The sequence below is a fragment of the Natrix helvetica genome, assembly GCF_964273705.1.
Source record: "Natrix helvetica genome assembly, chromosome: 1".
Classification (NCBI taxonomy): Eukaryota; Metazoa; Chordata; class Lepidosauria; order Squamata; family Natricidae; genus Natrix; species Natrix helvetica.
In genome coordinates this window covers 79,866,727-79,893,800 of record NC_138548.1, presented here as the reverse complement: position 1 = coordinate 79,893,800, position 27,074 = coordinate 79,866,727, and the positions used below count along the sequence as shown (strand labels likewise).

The following is a 27,074-nucleotide window of genomic DNA, read 5'->3' as shown; positions in this document are numbered from 1 at the left end:
TACTACTACTACTACTACTACTACTACTACTACTACGTGTATAATTATTATTTGAAGATTAGATCTGAATTTACCTTTTTTGGAACAACTTAAGTTCTCACATATTTTTGGCAATTATCACAATTGTTTAAGGTGTATTCAGATTTGCTCATAGGTGTCACACACAGAGAAAAGCAAATTATGAAATATTTCTTGATATAATCCTTGTGACCTGCACTCTTGAGGGTAATGCCAAGATGCTAATATAAAATAATACAAATTTTGAAGTGACACATCATTTGAGAACTCTATCACACTTCAACAAAATGTTATTTTACACAAGTAGTTGATAACAAAATGAAATTTAAATTATGCAGCTAAATAAATTATATAATTGTGAGAGTGAGCAATAAATTGAAAATAGCCATCTGACCTTAATTATTTTGAATTTAATTTCAAAGAAAACAAAATTTCACATTTTGCAAAATTTTAAAATAAAGCATTTTATCAGGAAAATAAACCTATTAGATTTCATGTTACTGTATATCTTTAATTATTTTTAATAAAGATGGACACTGAAGACAACCATGTATTTCATAGATGCAACATGTACAATAGAATCAAAATACTTAGAGATAGACACATTCAATGTTATTTTTGCAAAGTAGATAGATAATATTATCCTCTTGGCAAATTCTATAAAAAAAATCCTCAAACTATATTTTCTTCTATCTTTTTTCTTAAAACCAACTTGATATTCTCAAATTTGGTTAACCAAAATGTGTAAGCAATAATTCCTGGCGAACTCTGTCAGCTTCAGAGTCAAGAGATTCCATGTGCTCATATTCTTCCTCTGGATGTTCCACTTGTTCTGAATATGAGGAAGACCATATATCCATCCCATGCTCCAAAGAGATATTATGAAGAACGCAGCAAGCAAGGATGATGTTACCTGCTTTTTCTGGAGAATATTGTAATGTCCCTTTTGATCCATCCAAACAACGGAACCGAGCCTGGAGTGTTCTGAATGTTCGTTCAATAATATTATGAGTTTCTGAATGTGCCATATTATATCTGTACTCTGCAGGTGTTTCAGGAATATGCAGAGGAGTCATTAGCCAGGTGCGAAGAAAGAAAGAATTATCACCTGTAAAATCAAGGGGGGGAAATGAGATTCCTAGTAAATAGCAAAAGATTTTACTTTTATTTTCAGCAACCGATATTTGAATCTGAAATCCCAGCAAAGGGAACAAAATATACATCTTAAGCTACACTTATATCTATAAAAGGTATTTTATGATGCAACTACGTTTGGGTTACTTTACATGTCAATAAATCAATTAGAATTTTATTCAAAACAGATTTAGAGGACTAGCAATCAGCATGAACCTACCAAGTAGCCAGCCATCTTTCTGCATACCAGTTTCAAATTGGTTTCTTAGAGCCGACTGCTGAAGTACAGTGCAGTCCTGCAGGCTTCCTGGCCAGTGTGTTTCCGCACTTAGCAGCCTTCCTCTGGCATTACACACCATTAGACAATTTAAAGAATGAAGGCCCTTCCGATTCACATACGATAAATCCTCAGCATTGGGTGCCTTTATTGCTACATGATTACAATCAACCAGTCCTAGTACACCTGGCATACCTGCCAGCCCATAAAAATCATCTTTCATATGTTGTATTGACACTTCATCCTCTGGGAAATGAATAAACTGAGAGGCTCTTTCCACCAAGGCATCAGTAACATTGGCAACACAGCGACTCATAGATGCTTGGCTAATGCCAATGGCATCTCCCATGCGAGTCTGAAATGAACCAGAAGTATAAAAACCTAATGCAGCGAGAATCTGTGTTTCTGGGCTGATGGCCCTGGATCGTTGAGTTGGACGAGAAAGATTGGCCCCTAGAAGATCCACCAAATGATAAATGAACTGACGTGGAAATCCATACATAGATACAAGATATTCATCAGTAACATCCTCCAGCTTGAAGCGATCCAGTGTCCTATGTCCACGTCCATATAGCAAGAGGTCACAATCAATAACTGCTATGGGAATAGCCATAATAGATTTATCTTCCTTCTCTGTGTTGACCTTCATTGGAAAAGAATGCAGTCAAAAGAAAGCAAAAAAGAAAATATAGCATATTGCACAATTTTCCTTCTCTTCTTCCTACTTTAGTTCAACATAAATCACATTGACTTAAATAGCGCAATTTTTGAATATGACGGAAAATTCATTTATATATAGGAACTCATTTTATTTGATATTATTGCTGTAAAACCAAAGTACTGTATAAAATTCTGTGAATGCAAGCAAAAGATACAGTATGTAATAAAGATTTCCTACAGTATCATGTGCCAAATGCCTACCAAATAAATTTTACTGGAAAAGAAGGAAGTGAGGTCTCCATAACATTTTGCTATTGACCTCCAGTTAATGATGAATTATAGCAATCTATCTAGCAAAATTTTAATGATTGTTTTAAGTTAAAATTTTACAGGGCCAGGGAATATTTTAGCACAGTGATTCTCAACCTGTGGGTCGCGACTCCTTTGGGGGTCGAACAACCCTTTCACAGGGGTCGCCTAAGACCATCAGAAACAACATATTTTCAAAAAAATGCAGAAAACATAAAATAATTTTATGTTTGGGGGTCACCACAACATGAAGAACTGTATTAAAGGGTCGTGGTATTAGGAAGGTTGAGACCCATTGTTTTAGCATGAAAGAATATACAATTAATATTGCCTCAAAGTCACATATAAAACTTGAAAGTGTATATATTCCATAAGAAATTGGTAATATTTTACATTCTCCAAATCAGTCAGACAAGTTTAGGAAAATGTTTCCTAAACATTAATCTGTTTGCTCCAGTTTTGTGCCATTTATATACCGTATAACTTGTGATCATTTATACAATTTTCCTCATTAAATATAACTATCTTATTAATTTCCAGATCTATACAATCTAACATTTGATACCAATGATATGTGTTTTCATCTAAGAGGTCATCATCTACAGGCAAAAATACATGGACATTCATATCCCCAAGTAAATATATCTTTAACCTTAGAAGTATTATTTCTGGTGCTTAGCCTAATTTTTGAACTTTACCTCCAATTTGTTGCTTCCAGGTAGAATGACATATGTCAAACAAAATAAGAGAGGTCAGGCCTCATGGCTGGAAATTAATCTTTAGCCAGTATTTGAATATACTTAACCATGCCCTTGTTTGAACCCTCAGCAGCTTGCCTCCAGACATGAGGTGTTAGAAACATACCTCACTAACTTACCTTGTTTTTCCTAGCCTCTAGAGTTCCTACTAAAGTATAATTAATATAGTTGCAAAGTTTATAAAGTTCTAAACATTTTAATTATTTATTTAAAAGCAGATTACAGTAATCGTTTGAAAATATTTATTATTGAATATGTATATATATCTGCTTAAATTTGGAGCGCAATGGCTCACTGGTTAAAAACACTGAGCTTGTCAGCTAGAAAGCACACACAGGTTCGAGATCCTAGCTCTGTGTGACAGAGTGAGCTCCTGTTCCTGCCTACCTAGCAGTTCGCAGGCATGCAAATCTGAGTAGACTAATAGGTACCACTTTAGTGGGAAGATAACAGCATTCCATGCACCTCGGCATATAGTCATGTTGGCCACATGAACATGTCTTCAGACAACACTGGCTCTCTCGGTTTAAGTAACAGAGATGACCACTGTCCCCTCAAGTCGGACATGACTGGCCAGGGGAAACCTTTACCTTTAACTTTATATACTTAAATAAATTGCATAATCCATTATTGTGAATTCCTGTACTGTTAGATATCTACACATTTAGAGCGGTTATTTGTGCGACCAAACACATTTCTCAAGCTACAAATTGTTTGGAGAACAAAGGGACCTTCAATAATGATGCTGGCAACACCTGTTTTATTATGATAGAAAACTTGTTTGTATGACATACTGAGCCACAAACCACGTGACCCCATTTTGACCTAGCATGTCTTGCTAGGTTACTTGCTGTGGTCCTTAGACCAAGGATCCCCAAATCTTCAGCCCGTTGACCCCGTCATGAAATTTCAGACAGTTCATTGACACACAGACCCCAATATTATATGAAAACAATTAACACTTGAACTAATAGTACTAGAAACAATAACAACAGAGAATCCTATCGACCCTTGAAGATCAATACTGATCACTTTGAGAAACTTTGTCTTAGATTAAGATAGCAAGAACCAATTTTAATTAAAGAGAATGGAAAGCACTGGAAATGGATGGCGGAGAAGGGCAGAGAAACATGAAATTAACCCATTTCCAAACAAGCTATAGCTAACTATGGCCACTTCATATTCCATATCAATGTATTTGTGATACAAACTTAAGACTTACTTTGAAATGAGCGGCCCCAAACAGTAATCAGCTAAATTGCACAAGAGAATGCTTTAAAGCACGAAGCATTTCATCAGTCGCCCTTAGCCCCCTAGAGGCTCTTGTCATGGTCAAGGGTTTGCTTGGAAGTCATTTTTTAGGGGGACCGAAAGCCGGTGTAAGGGACTGCATTCCCCGCACTGTCTAAGGCTGTGAAGGATGTGCTTGGATATGTGAGCCAGACAGACAGAAAGAAAGAAACGTATGCGGTGGGAGGAGAAGAACTTGTACGTTCACCTCGTTTTCCCCATCCTAGGATTAGTCCAAAGGAGCCGATTCCGGGTTTTCTCCTCAGCGCCGGGAAAGCCAGGCGGAGCTTTCCACTTTCGCACGACGCACAAGCTGCCATTTCCCAAACGCAGATTCCTCACAAGTATGATTTTTGGATATATGTATGTTTTTTTTTTAAAAAACACATTTGCACCCGGGCCTTCTTATTCACGAATTTATGAGCGTTGCGGCCTAATGCCCCTGGAGAGAGGCAGAAATCAAACTGCGGGAGAAAAATAATCTCGACTCCGTGTGAAAAGTACCGCCCCGATTGCCTCATTTGCCTTAAACCGATGAAAACAAACAGCAGCGATGGCGGCGGTGACGGGATCCCGGGGGAGGCCGCACTCGTGAGGTGCCGTCACGGCCCCTGGCAGTTTCCAGCGAAGAAACCAGGTTAGGGGGGCGACTAGCCCGCGGCTTTCTTTGGGCACAAGCGTCTCTCGGACGGCTCTTCCCGGGAAAAAAAACGTAACTCGGAGTCTATTCATAGCCAAGCCGGAGGCTTTTCTCCTCTGCCTGAACCAAGCCTGGAAAGAGAAGCTGTTGGTGCTCCCGCCCTCCCTCCACCCGGGCCCAATTCTGGTTTTTTAGCTCGGGGTTAAAAGGCTCCAACCGCGCTCTTCACCCTCTTCCCTCAAGAGCCAAGCTGAAAATTTAGACTCCTTCGCCTCTTGAGCCTTTCCTGGCTGTATCCACGCGGAAATTTAGTCAGTTCAGCCAGTCGCCTACCGAGTGGGCATGGAGGTTCCTTAGTGCTTTTCCTTCTTAGTTGGACAGAGAAGATCCCATTGCAAAAGACACGGGTTTCTCTGCTCTCTGAAACTGAGAAGATCCTCAACAGGAAGGGGAAAAAAGAGGCATCTTCCATCCTGTATCAAGACGGGAGAGGTCGAGAGTAAGAGAAGCCAAATGAATATGGCCAAGCAACGAGGCTAGGAGAAGCCTCTTGGGTTAATCCCGGTATGAAACCTCGAATTGTCACCTCAATTGCGCAGGTAACACTCGCCTCCTACATCTCAAATATGCATAGGTCTTCATAGGTTGCAGCTTACTCTGCTCTTCCTGAATTACAATAAAACAAGGAAGGGGCAGAAGAGGATGTGTGGAATATTGATCTGCAGAGGGGGGGAAAGAGAATTATGATGTCTACACACTCTAGTCCTGCTTTTGGATTTGAGAAGGGTTGGTGGATGACCATCTCAATGGATGAGTCATACCAGAAAATGGGCAGGGCAATTTGACCTCTTAATTCTCCTAGCAGACTATCAATCATGGTAGGTATCTTTGTGTTTGTGTGAGTGAACTTTTAGCCACCATGACTTTTAAATAAATTGCGGATTAACATTTAAATTTAACTAATTTTGATTAAAGAAAAACAAGGCTTGAACATGTGTTCAATCACAGCTGAATCATATAAGTCACTGAAAAAAGTGACTTAAAATAGTTTTTCACACTACTATTGTAGCACCCCTCTGGTCACATGATCAAAATTCAGGCATTTGTCTCATTTACGAAGTTGCAGTGTCCCTGGGTCATGTGATAACTTTTTGTGACCTTCTGCCAAGCAAAGTCAAGAGGGAAGCCAGATTCACTTAATCATGTTACTAACGTAACAACTGCAGTGATTCACTTAACAACTATGGCAAGAAAGATTGTAAAAACCGGGCAAACTTCATTTAACAACTGTTTCACTTAGCAACAGAAATGTTGGGCTCAATTGTTGTCCTAAGTCAAGGACTTCTTGTTTTGCCTTCTTGTTTCTTGCCCCATATTAAGAACCTTAAATAGAAGAAAGCTGTTTGATGAATGACTTCAACTTTATATGTAGATGCTTACATTTGGGCTTCTGGGATCTTTCCATCCACCGTATTAGTAAAGTAGTTAGTCTGGTAAATAATAATATGCCTTTTAATTCTTTCTCCTTTCATTTACCACCTCATTATGCTACGACTGATTGTAACATATTCCTTCCTTTTCTTGATGGAAACTTGTATGTTGCAGTCACTGGCGTGTAGCATCTTATTTCCAATAATAGATCTCAGCCTCATAAAGGCATTGCAGGCATTCTAGGGAACTATAAAGCATTGTTTATTTGAGGTGTTTTGATATCATAGGAAAAATGAAAGCTGACGTTGCAGGAACTGTCATGAGAGGCTTTGTGAGAGGAGTAACCTCAACAGCTTTCCTTTGTATAATGGTGTTCTATGTGGCTGTCCAAAACCATCCTAGCAACCTTTATTGAAGGGCAGAGCCTACTATACCCTGCCCTCCTTAATGGAGATCATTTTATAGGCTAATGTACTTCAGCAATTTCATATTTGCTGATTAGGTCAAAAATTTCATCTATCCTTGCTTTATGTAAAATTCAAAACCAGTTAGCTAATCTCTGATGCCACTAATTGTATTTTTTGAACAAAAAGATTGAGAGATTGTAATCTGAAATGCCAACAAGGTTCTGTTTGGAAATTTAGCCCTGCCCTTATCTTAATTAATGGGTTTTTCTTGATCTATGAACACTAAATAAGCATACAGTGCTAAAATTATCATTCATTATAGTTGTTTAAAGTAGCTATTACAAAGATCTGAACAACTTGTTTTTCATGTTTTTAAATTTGAGGGAAAAGAGCTTTTTTATCTTTCCAACATGAAAACTATTTTGTACCTAACATGCAGGTATTCAGTGCTATCAAGTCTGGCTCATAGTGGCTATATAGACAAATGGCATCTCACAAGAGCTGTGGTGGTGCAGTGGTTAGAATGCAGTACTGCAGGCTACTTCTGCTGACTGCCGGATGACTGCAATTTGGCAGTTCAAATCTCACCAGGTTCAAAGTTGACTCAGCCTTCCATCCTTCTGAGGTGGGTAAAATGAGGACCCAGATTGTTGGGGGCTCTGTAAACAGCTTAGAGAGGACTGTAAAGCACGATAAATCAGTATCTAAATGCTATTGCTGTTGCTATCTTGACTTGTCTCTGAGCATAGTCCATAGCCATGGATATTTGTGGACTGCAAATAATAAATTATGATACAAAATGCTATTACTTGCATCAGATATTAAGAGGCAAATGCATGAGAGGATCACATGCATCATAATGACATCATGTACATGCCATCTTCTTGACAGAATCTCTGTTAGGTTGTTGGACTTCTCCAAATATGCTTTCCTCACCCAATCAGTGCAAGAATTTTAGAGAAATTAGGTTTATTGGTTGGTAGAGATTAGACTGTATATCTTGCCTTTTTGCTATGTTCATGCTTTGATGGATTGGCCTTGTGGACAGATGGTGACTTGTACATTATTGATGCCTTATGCTTTGTAAATTATTTGATTGATAAGGTGGTGAGTGGTTCTGTCTCATATCTCTGTTGGTTGTTTCCTATATGACCTGTGATACTGTGATGGAGTGGTTCAAGTGAAGACCTTTTGGTATAATAGATAAAGTTAAAATATCTGCTCCTGGCTGCTTGCTCAGAGTGCAGTGCTTCCAAAAATGTTCATGTATTTTTTAATAAAGACCCTAAGGTGCTTTTAAAAAGGGGACAGTTATTCTTTTTGTGGAATGTAGGTTGAAAGATATCATGTAGAGCAGTGTTTCTCAACCTTGGTGACTTTAAGTCCTGTGCTGGCTGGAGGATTCTGGGAGTTGAAGTCCACAGGATTTAAAGTCGCCAAGGTTGAGAAACACTGATGTAGAGAGTATATTTCTGCTTTCAGTAATCCTGGTTTGCTTTGTATCTGTGTCCACAACACTTCTAAGGACTCTCCAGTAATATGTTCGATCTACCCGCCCATTTTATCCATTTGTCTTCTGATTCTCTCAACTTTTATCAAGCATAGTCATTGTTTTTTCTAGTGTACTATCTGATCACATCATCTGTCCAAAATACATGGGTTTAGGCTTGTTTATCACCCTTCAACATCACAATCTTCCTCTTCATTAAAACAGCATTCTATTGAATTGAGCACACACAATATATAACAAGATGACATCAACTACTGCTGAGTTCCGTTTCAGATCTACTCTGAATAAACTTACATCATGAACAAATGATATGTCAGCACTTACTCATTGTTTCACATCACATTACCTAGAATTCATTTCACGAATGGTTAATCTTATTCACCAAGTATCTCTATCGAGTTCATTGGGTTAAATAAAAACTTACTTGATTTTGCCAGGTGATTCTGAAAGAGCAGATAGTTACAACAGTTCAGAATGTAAACTTCACTGACTATTCTTAATTTCTGTTTATCTAACTGAACAAATTGATTTCAAAAGGAGTGGCTGACTTTAAATCTACTTGTTGATGTTTAAGACTAGTTTGGCTGAATAATACTGTGTAAAAGGACTTCTGAGACTAGAAATGTGAAATCATTTTTTTTGTCCTGTTTCAGACTTTCATATGCAATGGATACTGACCTCAGCTCCCAGGACAGGAAGGACTTGGACAAGTTCATAAAATTTTTTGCTTTGAAGGTAATTATTTATGTGTGCATTGTGTTTAGACTGCAGCATAACAAAAGCTAACATTTTGCACAATTCATCAGCAGTAACACAAAAATGTGTAATTGAATTCTGTAACAGTTTTTAAAATTAAGAAATTAGAAGAAATTAAGAATTTCAGAAATGTATTTTCAGATTTATGATTTTAGGCTTCAAAATAGGAATACTGAATTTCAGTGTTAAAGCTAATCCAATCCTAAAGAGGCAGATTTTCTTCTTCAGTAATAAAGTAAGAAAAACATGAATTCTATATTAGGAGCTCTTGTACTTGCTCAGAGTCTGAAAACTTATTCCAAATTTCTGTTGTTTTTAATTCTTTCTTTTTTATTGTTGTTTTACTCTGTTTTAGTTAGCCACCCAAAGTCATGCATATGATATGGGCACTCTATAAATTTATCAATTAAATAAAAAAAACTTTTTTGAAGTGTGCACAGCCCTAATTCAAAGAAATTATAAATAAAATTGTTAAGAGATATAGGCAAAGGTATATGATTTCGTAAAGTGTTCTGCCCAGGATCTGAGCAATTAATAATGCATGCATATGTTTCTGACTTCTGCTGTCAAACAGTTGAGTAATTTGGCTTTTATACCTCCTTTAATTTTTTTTTTCAATCTGGTACCATTCAGCAGGTGTCCTCTACTTGACTTTTTGACTATTTGTCTTTTCTCAATGCAATAAGCCTGTTTTTTTCTTTCAGACTGTACAGGTGATTGTGCAGGCCCGACTTGGAGAAAAAATCTGCACTCGCTCATCCTCCTCACCAACAGGCTCTGACTGGGTAAAAAGTATTTTTGGGATCAATCCTTTTGTTACGTCATTCATGACATTCATGTTAAATGCATGTGGATTCTGCTTTACTTCTGTTTTAAAGTGGTTATATAAATATAGAATGTATGGGAGCAATTCACTCCTCCTTTGCAAATTCTTATTAGATTTTTTGATTGAATATTTGTGACATACAAGATCTCTAGGGAAAGGTAGAGAAAGCAAATAGGACTTGTGTGTATTTGAGTGTTTGTATATTATCTGCTTTACAACATTATGAGGAAATCAACATTTATTAATCTGTGATGTAGAGACAGCAAAGGACGTTTTGCTTTATAGTTGTGAGATTAATCTGTTGTGAACTGTGTTTTATTATACATATTCCTGCAGTAGGAAGGTTTCTAGGTTTCTAAAGTAAGTTTCTGAAAATTAAAATCTACATTCTTAATTTTACAGTTTAACTTGGCAATCAAAGACATACCAGAAGTTACTCATGAAGCAAAAAAAGCTTTGGCAGGACAGCTGCCTGCTGTTGGGCGATCAATGTGTGTGGAAATCTCCCTTAAAACCTCTGAGGTATAAACCGAACCAACCATTCTTTTTTTCTTATTCAATTTCATCTCAGATTTTGTTACATGGCTTCAAATCATATGAAAATTAACAAGAGAGGGTTCCAGTAAACCACTGCTGGCAACATTATAATTTTCAATTTTATATAAAAAAAAACAGAAAGTACTCTGTTTAGTCACTGAAACATTGTTACACATAGGATCTTCTTGCCAGGAATTCTATTTAGAATTGTCTTACATGATGAGATAGTGGATAGAACTATCTTGTCTACTACTAAAACTCTTGTTCTAATGATCTTTAATGGGGTGAAATGGTACACCATGGGACAACAATTTTTTGAACTAAGGTAACTCAAATGGACTAACTTACAGAATACATCCAAAATCCAGGATCGATTTCCCATGTAATTGAAATTTGGCAAGTTTTAAAAAACATTTTATCAATCCATTATTTTATGTTCTGCATTCTGCAGAGACAAAACTTGAGCTTCTTTTGTGTGACATTTTTTCAGGTATATGTAGGTATCACTTTTCATAATGTGGAAACTATACTAATCCTAAGTCCACCTAGAGTTTCATTTGTCTCGTTTTCAGCAACATCCACTGACTCATCTGTACTAGGTACCTTTTTTTTAAAAAAAAAAGCTGTCGTTATAAAGGCTTGGTTGAAACACTTTTTTTTCCAACTACAGGGAGATTCCATGGAGCTGGAAATCTGGTGTTTAGAAATGAATGAAAAGTAAGTTACTGTTTAAAGTATTTTCATACTTTATCTTTATTGGAAAGGAGGGGATATTTATCAGAAAGGCTCACATCAATAATGGAGAAGACACTACCTGTCCCTAGGATGCTTTGGAAGCTAAAAGGCATAGTGTAAAAGAAAAGGGAAGTGAGAAGAGAAACAATGCAAATAATGAACTTGGTTACCAGTTTTAAAACTTTGATATTGTTATAAGCAACAGGCTTGAATGGGAACAGTTAATATTAGTGAATCTCTAGAACCAATGGGCACAAGAGGCTTTTTGTTAAGTGTTAACTAAACACTAGTTCCCTTTTTTAAATTTACATTTTAAAAAGCGCATAGAGAGAAGTAGTAATAAAAATGAATATATCCAGTATGTCCATCATAATTAATTTATGAGTTAACATTTGCACGCTACAAAATAAAAGTTTGCAAGTATTTCCCAATCTTAGGTAAAAATAAACTGTTCCAACTCGAATGAAATGTTTTCATGCAGTTCCAATCTTGGTGGAGGCATTCTGAATTCAAAAGGGCCTTCTGAATTTGAAAATGGTTCTTTTGAATTCAGAACTCTTTCCATAAGGTCAGTAGAGCCAGCTTCAATCTTGAAATATTTCATATGTAAAATATTTTTCACTTCTTTTAGCAGCTGCTTAGACGTTTCCTGGTATTTACAAACATTGGTAAATTGATAACAGTATCATGCATAATTACCCTAAAACTAAGGCCTTCAAGTCGGATAATACTCCCCTTTGTGCCCTAGTTGACTTTACATTTCAATGTACATTTCACTTTAAAAATGGCAAGCTGGCATATTATAATAGGTCAAGGTGCCAGTCTATAGAAGCATTCTTTATTGTCAAGAATGTCTAAAGAGCTAAAATGAGCTTAGTAAGCTTTCATAGAAGCTAAAAATAATCATGCAGAATAGAGCCTACTAGCTCTGCAAATGGACAAAGGTAGAAATGGGTAAAATACAAGAGGTAGGGGCTAGAGATGGTGATATAAAGCATTGGGATGCTTTGAGTTTTACTAAGTCTTCCATGATAGGCATTTTGTGCAGGCATTTTTGTAGCCATTTTGCTAGAAATCACACAGCGTATTCTAAATTATCCAATTAAAAATATTTTCATATATCAGGAAGCCAGATAGAAATTTGTTCATTTCACAGTTTCCTTTTCATTAAATACACTTACGTATTGCAAAAAGCTATGGGGTTTAGATAAATCTGTTATCATCAATAGGCTTCTTTCATTCCACAATAGTTTTTTTATAGGTATAGTAATTAATTAATATTGCATTCCAGATCAGGAAATGAGTATAGAATCGAACTTCATTTTAATTTGGATAAGGGGAAAGTTTGTTCTAACAAAAGTACAGGTAGTCCTTGCTTAGTGGCTGCCTCATTTAGTGACCATTTGCGGTTATGATAGGGTTGGCAAGGTATCTCTCACAATAAAGTCATGAGAGTTGTGATTTCACATAATCATTTTGCTTATTGACCAAGTTGCCAAGTCCAGTTGTCATTACATGAAACTACATGATTATCATTGCAGAAATGGTCTTATTTGCATGATGATGTCATTTACCAAATAGTGCAAATTACTTCATTTGCATCAATGACATGTGTGAGATGGTATCATTAAATGCAAATGATGGAAATTGCTGTGACAATTTGGTCCCATTGCAAATGAAGTCCATTGAGTTGGGGTTTGATAAATCATGGTTTTCCTGCATTAGAAAACAAACTTTTTTCGGTTTTGGTGCATCCAATTAAAAATAGACCATATTTCCACATGCCCAAAATACATCCTATTCTAATTTATGAATATTGTGGAAGAAACTGTTTTATGTATTCTATAGCAAGCAAAGATATATTGTAATATGCATCCATTTCTATATATGTCTATGGTATTTGTGGATTAATGCATTAATTATTACTTAAGATATTCCTCTCTGATATTTGAAAAGCAAACATCTTCATTTGAATTAAAATAAAATAATTGGTATGTTACACAAAATCTGTGGATATATTAGTTTGCTTTGAACTCTGTAAAGGTATCATCTTAGTTTTATTTTTTTACAGTGATAATTCAGTTCAGATAATCCTTTACTTACAACCATTTGTTCAATGACTGTTCAAAGTTACAATGGCACTGAAAAACCACACTTACAACTATTGCAGCATTGTCACAGTCACATGAGCAAAATTCAGGCACTTGGCAACAGACATGTATTTATGACATTTGCACTATCCTGGAGTCATGTGATCCCCATTTGTAACATTCTCAACTGGCTCCTGACAAGCAAAGTCAATGAGGGAAGTCAGATTCGCTTAATGACCACATGGCTCATTTAACAACTGCAATGATTCATTTAACAAGTGTGTCCAAAAGCTCATAAAATGGGATAAAATCACTTTAACTTCCCTTGCTTAGCAACGTAAATTTAGGATTAAATTGTGGTCATCAATTGAGGATTACCTGTATTTCAAAATTGATTCATTTCAGAATTTATCAATTCTTGGAATGCCAGACTAATTATTTTTATGTATGCTTTTAGATGTGATAAAGAAACCAAAGTTTCCTACACTGTGTATAATAGGCTATCTCTACTGCTGAAATCTTTGCTTGCTATAACAAGGGTGACACCAGCCTATAGACTCTCAAGGAAACAAGGTCATGAATATGTCATATTGTACAGGTAATACTGACTTTGATCATCCTCAGAACCAAAAAAATAAATAGAACTTCTAATACATTCTATATTGTCTGTATCAAGTTTTATATTTCATGTTCTTACATTTCCTTTATTTTTCTCCAGCCTCATATATTTTTAACATGCTTGCATAAGTCTCTCTTTTTTATCTTTTTAATTTGCTGTTAATCTTATTTTAATAAAGAAGTAGGTTCTCATGTTTACTGCATTCTTCTAATATGTGTGAAATTTAGGAATATCCGTGGATTTATAGCTATATTTTTCCTTGTGTTTCTTCATAACTTAGTCAAAATATAAATAAATTTTGTTTCATTTCAAAATTTCTCAATATTAAGCAGACCATTGTTTTTTAACTTCACAGTTTTGCTTCTTAATCTTATTACTTAAATTATAATTCTATGCATTACCCATAAAACAAAAAATGAAGAAAATAAGGTATATATTTCTTCCTTCTCTTTTTATCTTTAGTGCAATGTTATAAAATCTCATTAGATAATATTAACAAGCCAGTGTTAATGTTTATTAATCTATTAAATACATTGGCCTGCTTGGTTTTTTTATTCTGAAGGAAACATTGATTTATTTTAGTTCTCTCTACTATATTTATTCCTACATGATTTTTTGATATCTAAATGAGGAATATAAATTTAATACTATGGGATCTAGTAATGGCAGATCCAGATATAAGTACATTCTTAGCTATGAAAATCACTTGGCAACTTTGTGCCAATATGTTTAATGTAATGCTAATTGTAAAAGGAGTAATATTAATGATAACTGAGAATGGAATAATTTTGAAATCATCTATGTAGCCTGTTTTCAACTACAAGCTCCTAGATCTAGTGAACTCCCAAAGTATATTGCTGTGTTTTGTTTTATTAAAATGAGAGAGAATTTAAACGAAGATTATATTAATCCAAGCTGAATATCACTGATTGATTTCATTTAATCCAATCTTTCATTTAACCCAATCTTAATATCAGTAATTTCATCATTCTCCTGTGCGCTGCTTGGACAGTCCAAGCATGGGTTAACACAGTCTAACTGCCCTAGGACTGAGTGAGTTTTTTGTTGACCACGCCTCCCTTTGCCTCTGCAATCCAGTTTTAAAAACTCAGTCCGCCCGTTTGGACTGTAGCAGGGGAACTCCTCAGTCTTATGACAGTTACACTGGATTCCCCAAAAAATTAATTTAACAATAATCAAATAATAGAGTATATTCCATAACTGTTGACACGCCAGGAGAATAGGAAAATAAAATCAACAGCCGGAGTGACCGTCAGGAGAATATTAGTAAGGAGCGCGGGGGTCTGTGAGCTGTCCGGCGGCTGCCGGCACTCGAGCTGAGGGCGGGAGGCATCTGCATCGATCAGCTTTTCCCCCTTCACGTTTCTAGGCTGCCTGGGAGGAGCGCTGAGGCTCTCCAGAGTAGCAAAGGGATTTCCCTTGTCCAGTGGCTGCGGTGGCCACCTTATGGGGTTCGCGCGCTTTTCGCCGCTTCCCTGAACTACCGCCGGCCATTTTAAGGCTTTCGCGCGCTTTTTGCCGCTTGCCTGGATCAGCACTGGCCGTTTGGAGGTTTCGCGCGCTTTTTGCCGCAACCCATGCAGTTTCAGAGCCGGGAGCTGCGCGCGCAGCGGCGGCCATTTTATTAGCAAAACGGCACTCCGAGGAGAGCAAGACACAAAGCAGGACGTGTTTTCACCTCAGCGACGATTAACATCGACACGTGGGCCGCGTCTGGGTTTCCAGCTAGGCCCATCTCAACTGTCTACAAGTCTCCGCCTATTCCTAAGGCGGCACCGGCAGGTTAGAGGCCCTCCTCAAAGAGGAGCAAGTTAGATTTGGCTCCTAGTGGAGGAAAAGGGGGCAGGAACGGTACAAAAAGGGCATCCCCAGATCCCCAGGGCTGTGGGGAAAAGGGCAAAGAAAGCAGTCGAAAGAACAGGGCCCCTCAGCTTCCTAGGCCTGATAGTCTCCAAACCAAGTGGAGCCTTCACCAGACCGATCCCCAAGGCAAGATAGGGAGGAAAGGCCTGCTTCCCCCCCAGGGGACAGATCACCCCCTTCTTCTGGGGAAATTTATAGGGACTCCTCCCCAGATGCCTCCTGGGGATACCCCGATTCTCCCAGCTCCTCCATCAGAGAGGAATTGGGCCCATGCCAAACCTTGACCACTGAGGAGGACAGTTATAATAACAGGAGGGGCAGGAAACGCCCTGCCCCTACCCCAGTTCGTCCCAGGGAGGACAGAGGGTCCCATATCTCTGCAGAAATGAGAGAAATAATCTCTCAGGCTATTTCCCAAGGCATTGCTGAGGGCCTAAAGCAAAAGGAGGCTCCCACTTCCAGTGGAGCCAAACCTAAGCCCTCAGCATCTCAGACTAGGGAGACTAACCCCCCATCTCCTGGCACCTCAGTGGCTACTGAGGAATCAGGATGGGAAGAAGGTGAAATTGATGACTTTGAGCTCTCTGACGATGAAGGCCTTCCTCCTGATAAGCCAGCCTTCACGGGGTTATTTAAACCCTCATTATTTAAGTCCATCTTACACAAAGCCAAGGCAGCCACTGAATTGGGTGCCGTTCCCAAGGGTACCGCAGCTTCCTCTTTGTCCTCTAAAGACCATAAAGAGGGACTATTTAACGAGCCAGCTCCCACTGTAGATGAAATTCCTGTGCCAGATCTATTTCTGGACATGGTCCAGAGGCAGTGGATTCAACCAGGTACCCTCACTAATCCCAGCGGAGGTGACGAAGCACTTTACGCTGTAGAATCTAAAATGGAAGAGGCGTTAAAGTTACCTGAGGTAGATGCCCCGGTTATCTCCCTGACTTCTTCCCAAAATCTACCAGCTGACCTGCTAGAAGGTCTCAAAGCCGAAGACAAGCGCTCTGAAAAGGCATGTCATAAGACTCACCAGGCGGCTGCCTGGGCCATCAGAGCATCCACCTCGGCCTCCTTTTTTATCAGATCTTCTCTTCTCTGGCTCCGCCAGCTGAGATCCAGACCCCCTTCTGGGGGATCTCGCTGGAAACATGACATTAATAAAATCATCACGGCAGTAGAGTACTCTGCGGATGCCTCCCTGAACGCAGCAAAATTTGCGTCCAGGGCCTTGGCTTCCAATGTTACCTCCAGGCGCCTCCTGTGGCTACGCCACTGGCAGGCGGACATGAAGGCAAAGTGGAAGCTCGCTTCCGCCCCCTTCAAAGGAGGGCAGCTATTTGGGGAGGCCCTAGATAAATTTACCATTGAGACCAAAGACAAGCGGAAAATACTACCAGCTACCCTTAAGAAACATGATCGTAAGGGACCTAGTTCCTTCAGGAAACAGACCTTTAGATCTCAGGAGAATAATCAAGCTTCCACTTCAGGCACTTACCAGAGAAGCTATACTCAGACGGGGGCTAGGGGACAGGATAGGAACTCCTACAGTACCAGGGGCAGGCAACACCAGTCGCAGCCCTTTCGGAAGCCATTTCGTGGCGGCTCCAACTCCCGCCAGTTTCGTAGAGGGAAATGACCACCAAGGGACACCTCCCATAGGGGGTCGGCTACAGATGTACGCCGACAGGTGGGAGGAGATCACCTCAGACTCCTGGGTTCTGAATACAATCAGGAAGGGCCTAGTACTAGAGTTCCTATCATTTCCACAACGGAAGTTCGTCCGTTGCCCAATCCCCAGAAACCCCCAGAAAAGGATTCTCATGCAGATGGAAATCGACCATCTGCTCACAATAAAGGCCATAGAACCCGTTCCAAAGGATCAGGAGAGGCAGGGATTCTATTCCATCCTCTTCCTGGTCCCAAAAAACTCGGGGGGATGGAGGGCCATCTTGGATCTGAAGTGTCTAAATCAACACTTGGCATACAGAAGGTTCAAGATGCAGTCCCTCCAATCCATCCTAGAATGCACAAGGCAGGGGGATCTACTCACGTCAATAGATTTGAGGGAGGCCTACCTGCATGTCCCAATTCATTTGGCACACAGAAGGTTCCTGAGGTTCCACTACGACGGGAGGCATTATCAGTACAGGACCCTGCCCTTCGGCCTCTCGTCTGCCCCCAGGACCTTCACAAAGATTCTAGCAGTACTGGCAGCCCATCTCAGGAACCGGCCGATTCGTCTAGAATGCTATCTAGACGACATCATTATCCACTCGTCCAACCACGCTCAGGCACGGAGAGACCTTCAGACAACCATCCAGACACTGGAGAAACACGGCTTCTCGGTGAACAGGGAGAAAAGCCATCTGGAGCCGACGACCCGCATCCAGCATCTCGGCGCCGTCATAGACTCCAAGACCTGTCAGGTATTCCTGTCGCCAGACAGGATGAAAAGTCTCCAAAACAAACTGTTGCTGTGCAAAAAGAACAGGTCAGTGCCGATCTTACATCTATCCCAACTTCTGGGAATCATGATTTCGTGCATACAAGTGGTTCCCTGGGCCAGACTACATGCCAGGGAACTGCAGTGGTTCCTCCTTCCAATGCAGAGGGCCAGAACCAGCAACTCACTGCGAAAAGTAATCTTGCCACCCAAGGTGATCCGCTCCCTTGCCTGGTGGAGAACAGCAGCAGTGCGAAAAGGGTCTCTTTTCAAGGAGCCCGAAAGACTAGTAGTGACAACCGATGCAAGCCTGTTGGGCTGGGGAGCACATTGTCAGGGCCAACTTGCTCAGGGCACGTGGACACTGAAGGAGGCGGGCCACAGTATAAACTGGCTGGAACTGAGAGCGGCCCGCCTCGCACTTCGTCAATTTGCTCCTCACATTGTGGGCCATCATGTACTGTTACTAACAGACAATGTTGCTACCAAAGCTCACGTCAACAGGCAAGGCGGCACACACTCCAGAAGCCTCATGCGAGAGGCAGAGGCACTGGGCAGATGGGCGGAGAGGCATCTGGCGTCCATCAGATCGGACCACATAGCGGGAACAAGCAATCGGGAGCGGATTGGCTGAGTCGACAGACGATCGATCACTCCGAATGGAGACTGCATCCGGACATCTTCAGTCAGATCGTGGAGAAATTCGGCGAACCGCAAGTAGATCTCTTTGCCACACACAACAACACACATCTACCCCGATTCTTTTCCCGTTATTACACTCCTCTAGCAGAGGGAACGGACGCCCTGAGGAGCCGTTGGCCCCCGGGCCTTCTGTATGCCTTTCCGCCGTTGCCTCTCATTCCACACGTAGTGTCAAAACTGTTAACGGAAAAGGCAGAACTACTACTTGTAGCACCGCACTGGCCCAGGAGGTCCTGGTACGCCGACCTTGTCAGTCTCTCCATTTGCAACCCGTGGAGAATACCTCAGGAGCAAATCTCCCTCAGCCAGGGCCACATCAGTCATCCGGACCCCCAGTGGCTACAACTAGCCGTCTGGCACTTGAGGGGGATCTCCTGAGGAAACAAGCCTTCTCTGACAAGGTCATCCAAACTATCCAGGCCTCCAGACGGCCTTCCACCAATAGGATATATGAGGCCACATGGAACGCCTTTTCGACCTGGTGCGGCAGGAATGGTGTCCAGGACACTTCGGCCTCAATTCCTAACCTACTTGACTTTCTACAGGAAGGGTTGGACAGGGGACTAGCGCCTAACACGCTCAAACGACAGGTGGCGGCGCTGTCCACCATCCTATCTTGTCATTCACGTCGGTCCTTGAGCCAACATCCTCAAGTCAAAAGTTTTCTGAAAGGTGCGGTGAACATCTGCCCCCAGGTGGTTCATCGTTATCCCACCTGGAATTTGCCCTTAGTATTGAAGGCCCTCACCTTTGAACCATTACGCAAGACCAGTCTCCGTCATTTGTCTCTCAAGACGGTTTTTCTTATAGCCATAACGTCCGCACGCAGAATATCCGAACTAGCTGCACTGTCTGTGCGGGAGGACCTTTGCATAGTACATACTGACAGGGTCATTCTGAGAATTGATCCCACTTTCATACCTAAGATGAATACACACTTCCACAGATCACAGGAAGTGATCCTACCCAACTTCTGCCCTAAAGCAGTTCATCCAACTGAAAAGCTTTGGCATAAATTGGATGTGCGAAGGGCAGTGCGCATTTACATTAAAAGGACCAAGGAATTTCGCCATTCCGAATCGTTCTTTGTATCCTTCTTGCCTGGGTCGCTCGGTCGTAAGGTGTCTTCACACACGATCGGACGCTGGTTGAGGGCCTGCATCAAACTTGCCTATGAGCACCAAGGCAAAGCAACTCCTCGCAACGTGACAGCGCACTCAACAAGCAGCGCCGCGGCCTCAGCGGCATGGGCGACCCAGGCTTCCATCCTTGATATCTGCAGAGCGGCCACGTGGGCTTCGCCCACAGCATTTATCAAAAACTATAAAATAGACACCTTTGCCTCGGCAGAAGCCTCCTTTGGACGAAGGGTTTTGCAGAAGGTGGTTGAGGCTTCAGACACTTTAGATTCTACCTGCCCTGGGACACAATAGCTTGGGTATGTCCCATGCTTGGACTGTCCAAGCAGCGCACAGGAGAAAGACCGTTGTCTTACCTGAACAGTCGTTCTCTGGACGCTGCGGGACAGTCCAACCCCGCCCAGGGTTTGTAATGAAGACTATGACATTGAGGATCTACAGTCAAAAGGTCTGCGTTCGAGGTCTTCGTTTTTAAAACTGAATTGCAGAGGCAAAGGGAGGCGTGGTCAACAAAAAACTCACTCAGTCCTAGGGCAGTTAGACTGTGTTAACCCATGCTTGGACTGTCCCGCAGCGCCCAGAGAACGACCGTTCAGGTAAGACAACGGTCTTTTAGAACATGTAGCTGGCTGAATATGTAGTTTAATCTTCCAGTTTAAAGCAATTGAAGTGTATTAATATGGGAAAGGTTTTGAAATCTAACAGGCAAATAAAAGTGTAATAATCTTATATTGTGCAATTGTGTATTTAAGTATTTTCCAGTTAATCTGCTGTACCTATTGCCAGTTGCCTGGTCCAACTAGTAAATTATTGTTACATTATTTAAATTTCCAAACTACATGTGTATTTAATGAATGGCCTCAATAAAATTGTAGTTTTAGACAGAATATAAATGATCTGTCTGGCTCCTAATTTTTCTTATTAGCCTCAAATTCAATTGGTTGCTACTTTGATTTTTGTTGGTTATTGTAATGTCCTAGGCTAGGGCCTAGCAATTAAAACAGACAATATATCAATGGCGTTTTAGATCAAAAACCTTACTACAGGAATTTATTTGATTTTATATTTCTTTTGATTCTTTTTTTTGTTATCTTGATTCTGTGCCAATAATAATATATGTTATAATTTTGGCACCTAAACATTTACCATGCTTCTTTCTTTGATTCTGACATTAGTAGATCTTATGTTTATTTTATGTTCCTTGTTCACAGAAGATCAAAAAGTGACCAGATTAAGGGTTATAAGGTTATTGTACATTAAGAATAAAAAATTAAATTTATATCTCTGCCTAGCATCTCGAAACAACATATATGACACATATAATTTTTTTCTCTACTTATCTGTTGTAGGGTATACTTTGGAGAAGTGCAACTGAATGGCTTGGGAGAAGGTATGACTGGGTATCAGAAAATATTAAACCTAGCCTTTTTTTTTTTTACTATTGACAGACTGTAGAAAATAAAAATGAGCAATTATAGACTAACAGATTCACATGTTTACAAAAGGAACATGCATATATATATGGCAGTGACGTGCGGTCAGTAGAGGCAAGGGAGGCAGGGCCTCACCTCTCTTCATGGAATAATAGTATATAATATTATATACTATATATAATATTATATACATCCGTCCGGCCGCGCCCGGGAGACGCGGAGGGAGAAATGTTGTCGGCGCCTCCGGATGACGAACCAGTCGCTTGCTTTCGTCATCGGGAGGCCGACAACATTTCTGCCTCCACGTCTCCCGGGCGTGGATGGACGAAGGTAGCCAGAATGGCGCCGAAGCAGTCCGGCGAGCGAGGGAGCGAGGCAGCGAGATCTTCGGTCACTCGTCCACCGGACTGCTTCCGCATCTCCCGGGCGCGGATGGACGAAGGTAGCCAGAATGGCGCCGAAGCAGTCCGGCGAGCGAGCGAGCGAGGCAGCGAGATCTTCGGTCACTCGTCCACCGGACTGTCTTGGCGCCATTCTGGCTACCTTCGTCCATCCGCGCCCGGGAGATGCGGAAGCAGTCCGGTGGACGAGTGACCGAAGATCTCGCTGCCTCGCTCGCTCGCTCGCCAGACTGCTTCGGCGCCATTCTGGCTACCTTCGTCCATCCGCGCCCGGGAGATGCGGAAGCAGTCCGGTGGACGAGTGACCGAAGATCTCGCTGCCTCGCTCGCTCGCTCGCCGGACTGCTTCGGCGCCATTCTGGCTACCTTCGTCCATCCGCGCCCGGGAGACGTGGAGGCAGAAATGTTATCGGCCTCCCGATGACGAAAGCAAGCGACTGGTTCGTCATCTGGAGGCGCCGACAACATTTCTCCCTCCGCGTCTCCCAGGCGCGGATGGACGAAGGTAGCCAGAATGGCGCCGAAGCAGTCCGGCGAGCGAGCGAGCGAGGCAGCGAGCGAGGCAGCGAGATCTTCGGTCACTCGTCCACCGGACTGCTTCCGCATCTCCCGGGCGCGGATGGACGAAGGTAGCCAGAATGGCGCCGAAGCAGTCCGGCGAGCGAGCGACGCAGCCTGATTTTTTGTTGCTTCCAGAGCCGGAGCGGGATGGAGCAGCCATCGCCTTGGAAGTGAGTCGCGCGGACGGAGCTTTGGGGCTGAGGAGAGAGGCAGGGACGGAGGGAGTGGGGGGAGAGGAGCCGCCCCCCTCACCCCCCAGGCAATGGGGAAAGCTTTCCCGAAATGGGGGGGGTGTCGCGGGAAATAAAAAGGGCGCACGCTGGGGGGGGGACGAAGGAGGCTTTGGCGTGCCTTAGAGGTGGGCGGGCAAGCAACGAAAGGAGCAGCGAGGGCGGGTGGTGGCTGCAGGCGGCAAGGCTTGAGCGGGGTGAAAGGGACTGGTGCCGGTGGAGGAAGTAATGCTACGCTGCGGTCCCCTTAATGTTCACTCAGGAAGGCGGAGAACGAGACCACGTGGTCTGCACACGTGGTCCCATTCCCCGCCTTCCTGATGACGTCACCAGCCTCCCCAGCCATAACCCTCACCGCACGTCACTGATATATGGATGTTTGAGGTTTATAAGAGATTGATGAAGAATTGAAACTGATATCTGGGATTCAACTAAAGAATATATTCATCTTTTTTATCAATAGGAGAGATAATAGAAGTTTGCATCAATGTCTTTTGAGTGTATTATAAGCATAATAGTAAAGTTACTTTTATAGTAAGCTGTTTAGTCACAGAGCTCTCAAAAAGTACCGTATTTTTCAGAGTGTAAGACACACTTCCCCCCCCTTAAAAGAGAATTGGGGTGTGTCTTATACACCGAATGTAGCCCTGTCTACACACCAGCCCCCACCCTTTGGCCTTTGCCTCCCAGCAATTTGCCTCCTTGCAGCAAACAACCTGTTTCAGTCTCAGCTTCAGCACAGCCTGATTAGCACAAACAGCTGATTGTTGGTTGGCTCGGCATCCCAACCATCAGCTGTTTCAGGCTGCAGGGATTGCTATTGCCGCCTCCATGTGCTCCATTTTCGGCCTCCATATCCCGTTTTCAGCCTCTGCATGCCTCTGTGCACCCCTTAGGGTGTGCAGAGGCTGAAAACGGTATTCGGAGGCAGCAATAGGCTATGGCAATTCCTACAACCGGAAACAGTTGATGGTCAGGAGGCAAACCCAACCGACAATCAGCTGTTTGTGCTAATCAGACTGTGCTGAAACTGAAACAGATTGTTTGCTGTTTACTGCAAGGAGGCAAATTGCTGGGAGGCAGAGGCAGCTTTTTTTTCTTGTTTTCCTCCCCAAAAGCTAGGTGCGTCTTATACTTCAGAGTGTCTTATACTCTGAAAAATATGGTAAATTAATAAGATTAAAATAAAAGCAACTTCTGCAGGTCTATAGCTTAAGTACAAGGTATGGGATAATTTCCAAATAACAAGATAGTTCTTTCAGACCTGCGTTTTATGTTTCAGGTCCCATTTCAGATAGGGTCTAGAGATATTCTTGTTACTCTGCTAATTTCCCACAAACACTATTGCACTAAAATTAAAAATGAGGTGGAATTCGAGAGGGTGATGAACACAAAGTGTGGTCTGCATGGACATCATCTTGGGGACTTCAGTTTTATTGGTGTGCTCAGCTAAGACTAGAGCAATAATGTATTGTTTTATTTTTGTGGTTGATCGTTATTAACATAAAGAGTAGTTGGGATATTGATCACTTCTCTTCTGTCTGTGTAGGATTTCAGACAGTCCGAGTTGGGACAGTTGGTACTCCACTAGGCACAATCACTTTGTCATGTGCCTACAGAATCAACCTAGCATTCATGTCTACCAGGTGAGGAATTATTAGTTAAACTAAATAATCTCTTCTTAGGATATCTGTCTTTAGACCTGAAAATCTTAGTTACTTGGATTTGGCAGATTTATATTGGTAGTTTTAAGTTGTGAGCAAGTTTCTTGTTTATGTGTGGAGTTGCAGGGTTGAATTGTGGTGATGCTCTGCTCCCCATAAATTTACCCAAAAGAGCAGGATGGCTGTCAGAACAAGTTGTAAAATAGAAACCACAGTCCTATGAATAATACAATTTGCTTATTACTTATTGCCTTGCAGGCAGTTTGAGAGGACCCCACCTATCATGGGGATTATCATTGATCACTTTGTGGACCGTCCCTACCCCAGCTCCTCACCCATGCATCCCTGCAATTACAGGTGAGGAAAGAGGAATCATGAATAGTGGAGGCAATCATCCCAGGTATAGAACTTTTATAGCTTACATTGCTGGGTAGAGAAAATTGTCCTGCTCACTGCTTCAATTTTGAAGTGTAGTATGCAGAAAAAGCCTAAATTTCTCACACTATTTAGAAGTGGATGGGTAGAATGAGAAAACTTTAAGACAGGTCAAACCTTAGTCAGTGAGAAATCTTGGTATTATAAATATTTTTTCCAGAGTAAAGTGTAGAATGAAAATAATTTCTTTTTTTCCCAAACAACTTGGCATTTGTTTTACAAATTTCTACCTTAATTCCAATATCCCCGGGACTGCCACAAAGAAGAGGGAGTCAAGCTATTCTCCAAAGAGAGGATAGGACAAGAAGCAATGGGTGGAAATTAATCAAGGAGAGAAGCAACTTAGAGCTAAGTTGAAATTTCCTGACATTTAGAATAATTAATCAGTGGAACAACTTGCCTCCAGAGGTTGTGAATGCTCCAACACTGGAAATTTTTAAGAGATTGGATCACCATTTGTCTGAAGTGGTATAGGGTTTCCTAAGCAGAGGGTTGGACTAGAAGACCTCCAAGGTCCCTTCCAACTGTTACTCTATTTTTATTTAATGCTTGTATGATAGTATAAGTAAAGCATGCATAATTCCAAAACATTTTAATAGATGATCTATTTTTAAAAACCTTTTCAAGGTTAATATTTTCTTCATAGGCCAAAACAGCAGTGTTTAGAAATGTGTTTTGTGAAGCTCTGAAACTACATTTTGTATATCTCTACAACTAATAGCCTTGAAATGAATATCAGTAAAAGCTTCTCTTTGAAAAACAAAAAAATAAAACTTTTAAGAAAATATTTCATTCTTTTCTGGGGAAAATTTATGAACACATAAAATTCAAAAATATTAAATCCACCCTACTAGTTCCGCTCTTTTAAGGAAAGGGTGAGCTCTGTCATAATTCTCCTTTCAACTCCACCCAAATCTTCTAATTCCTGTCTGTAGTGTTTTTATCAGTAGAAACTTTGGTTAGCTTTTATTAAACATTTCCATTTGTTAAAAAAAGTATCTTGTGATTGTTACAGAACAGGTGAAGAAAATACAATGGCATATCCATCAGTAGAAGATTCTCAAGAAGTATGCACAACTTCTTTTTCTACTTCTCCCCCATCCCAGGTAAGTTGTTTTTCAAAATCAATTTAGAAGTTTCCTAGTGTGCCTTATTTATACAGTTATACAGCCATATTTTAGCAACTGACACTTTTGCAACCTGTGATTATTATATACAAAATGAAGAGCATGACAACTAAACAGTGATGGACATGGATTAGAATACACTTCCTTATGTATATATTTCACTATTGCCAAGAGATTGTATTTTTAATTAATAAGAATAGAGTATAGGTGTATGAAACAAATTAGTTCAAGTTCGATGACAATCTACTGATCATAATATAGTCTAACCTTTTTATCCATCTGTAATTTTCAGATTTTTAAAAAATTCTACACTTAACATAGATTGGCAGATACTCCTGCAAAACATTTGGATTAAAAATCAAGACACAAGGCTCAGTTTTAAAACTCAGTGCAATGAGACCATCCTGGCATGAAAATAAGTTTCAGTTCTTCTCTAATGGCAATATTGGTGGTTGATGCTAGAGAAAGTTAGATTGTATGTAATTACTTATATAGTTGTTTCTTAATTTTAATTTTAGGGGAAGAATATTCTGCTGAGTGTGAGCTTACAGCTGATTTCTTTATCCCCATTTCTCCAATTTATAAATATCAAGTTATTCCTAATATAGAGCATTTTTGTTGGCTATTTCTTTAATAAGTAATTGACCATCAACATTTGACAAGAATTACTTCTTAAGATGTCCTGACTCTAGTGTTGCCATTGTCATATATGTTTAATATGAAATGACATGTCTTCTGGCAAGATAGCACAGTTATAAAATTTGTGATCAAAAACTTTAGTCCATCATCCTATATGTCCATTTTAAACGGAAAACCAGAAACTCTACTCATTATCTGTTTCTATTGGATGCAAATATATATGGATTTGTATCATGACACATTTCATGCTTTCCCCATTCCATCTCCTCTGCATATATGCCTGTCTCCTGTCTTCATTGGAATTTCGTTCTTTAAGCTAGTGAAGATAGAAGTGGTTGTGCTCATTGGAATATTTGATAGTTTTGACTGAATTGATCTTTCTTCCTCCTCTGTTGTTACCAATAACCATTTGACCTAAT

The 27,074-nt window shown here is 40.7% G+C and overlaps 2 protein-coding genes across 9 annotated transcripts in view; one reads left to right on the top strand and one right to left on the bottom strand.

The window, feature by feature from the left end:
• Positions 1 to 408: 408 nt before the first annotated feature.
• On the bottom strand, positions 409 to 4,784 carry HARBI1 (harbinger transposase derived 1). 2 transcript variants are annotated; one of them, XM_081937455.1, is made up of 3 exons: positions 4,655 to 4,784; positions 1,373 to 2,072; positions 409 to 1,126 (listed from the first exon to the last, which is right to left on the bottom strand). In XM_081937455.1, exons 2-3 carry the CDS (start codon positions 2,040 to 2,042, stop codon positions 750 to 752), a joined length of 1,047 nt encoding a protein of 348 aa, XP_081793581.1. In that variant the 5' UTR covers positions 2,043 to 2,072; positions 4,655 to 4,784; the 3' UTR covers positions 409 to 749. The 2 variants fall into 2 exon arrangements, with proteins under 2 accessions (XP_081793581.1, XP_081793580.1); XM_081937454.1 differs by having other exon boundaries at positions 4,379 to 4,707.
• A 130-nt stretch (positions 4,785 to 4,914) lies between these two features.
• The window catches only part of ATG13 (autophagy related 13), a 39,351-nt gene continuing 17,191 nt past the window's right edge, over positions 4,915 to 27,074 (top strand). The window contains exons 1-10 of one of the 7 annotated variants that reach the window (XM_081937443.1): positions 4,947 to 5,685; positions 9,088 to 9,169; positions 9,895 to 9,975; positions 10,419 to 10,538; positions 11,224 to 11,270; positions 13,836 to 13,976; positions 21,515 to 21,555; positions 24,340 to 24,436; positions 24,713 to 24,811; positions 25,905 to 25,995. In XM_081937443.1, the coding sequence (XP_081793569.1) occupies positions 9,101 to 9,169; positions 9,895 to 9,975; positions 10,419 to 10,538; positions 11,224 to 11,270; positions 13,836 to 13,976; positions 21,515 to 21,555; positions 24,340 to 24,436; positions 24,713 to 24,811; positions 25,905 to 25,995 (786 nt within the window). In that variant the 5' untranslated portion in view covers positions 4,947 to 5,685; positions 9,088 to 9,100. Of the gene's footprint in view, positions 5,686 to 5,714; positions 5,969 to 9,087; positions 9,170 to 9,894; positions 9,976 to 10,418; positions 10,539 to 11,223; positions 11,271 to 13,835; positions 13,977 to 21,514; positions 21,556 to 24,339; positions 24,437 to 24,712; positions 24,812 to 25,904; positions 25,996 to 27,074 lie in introns of those variants that run through there. The other 6 variants (XM_081937445.1, XM_081937448.1, XM_081937444.1 and 3 more) reach the window with 6 other exon arrangements.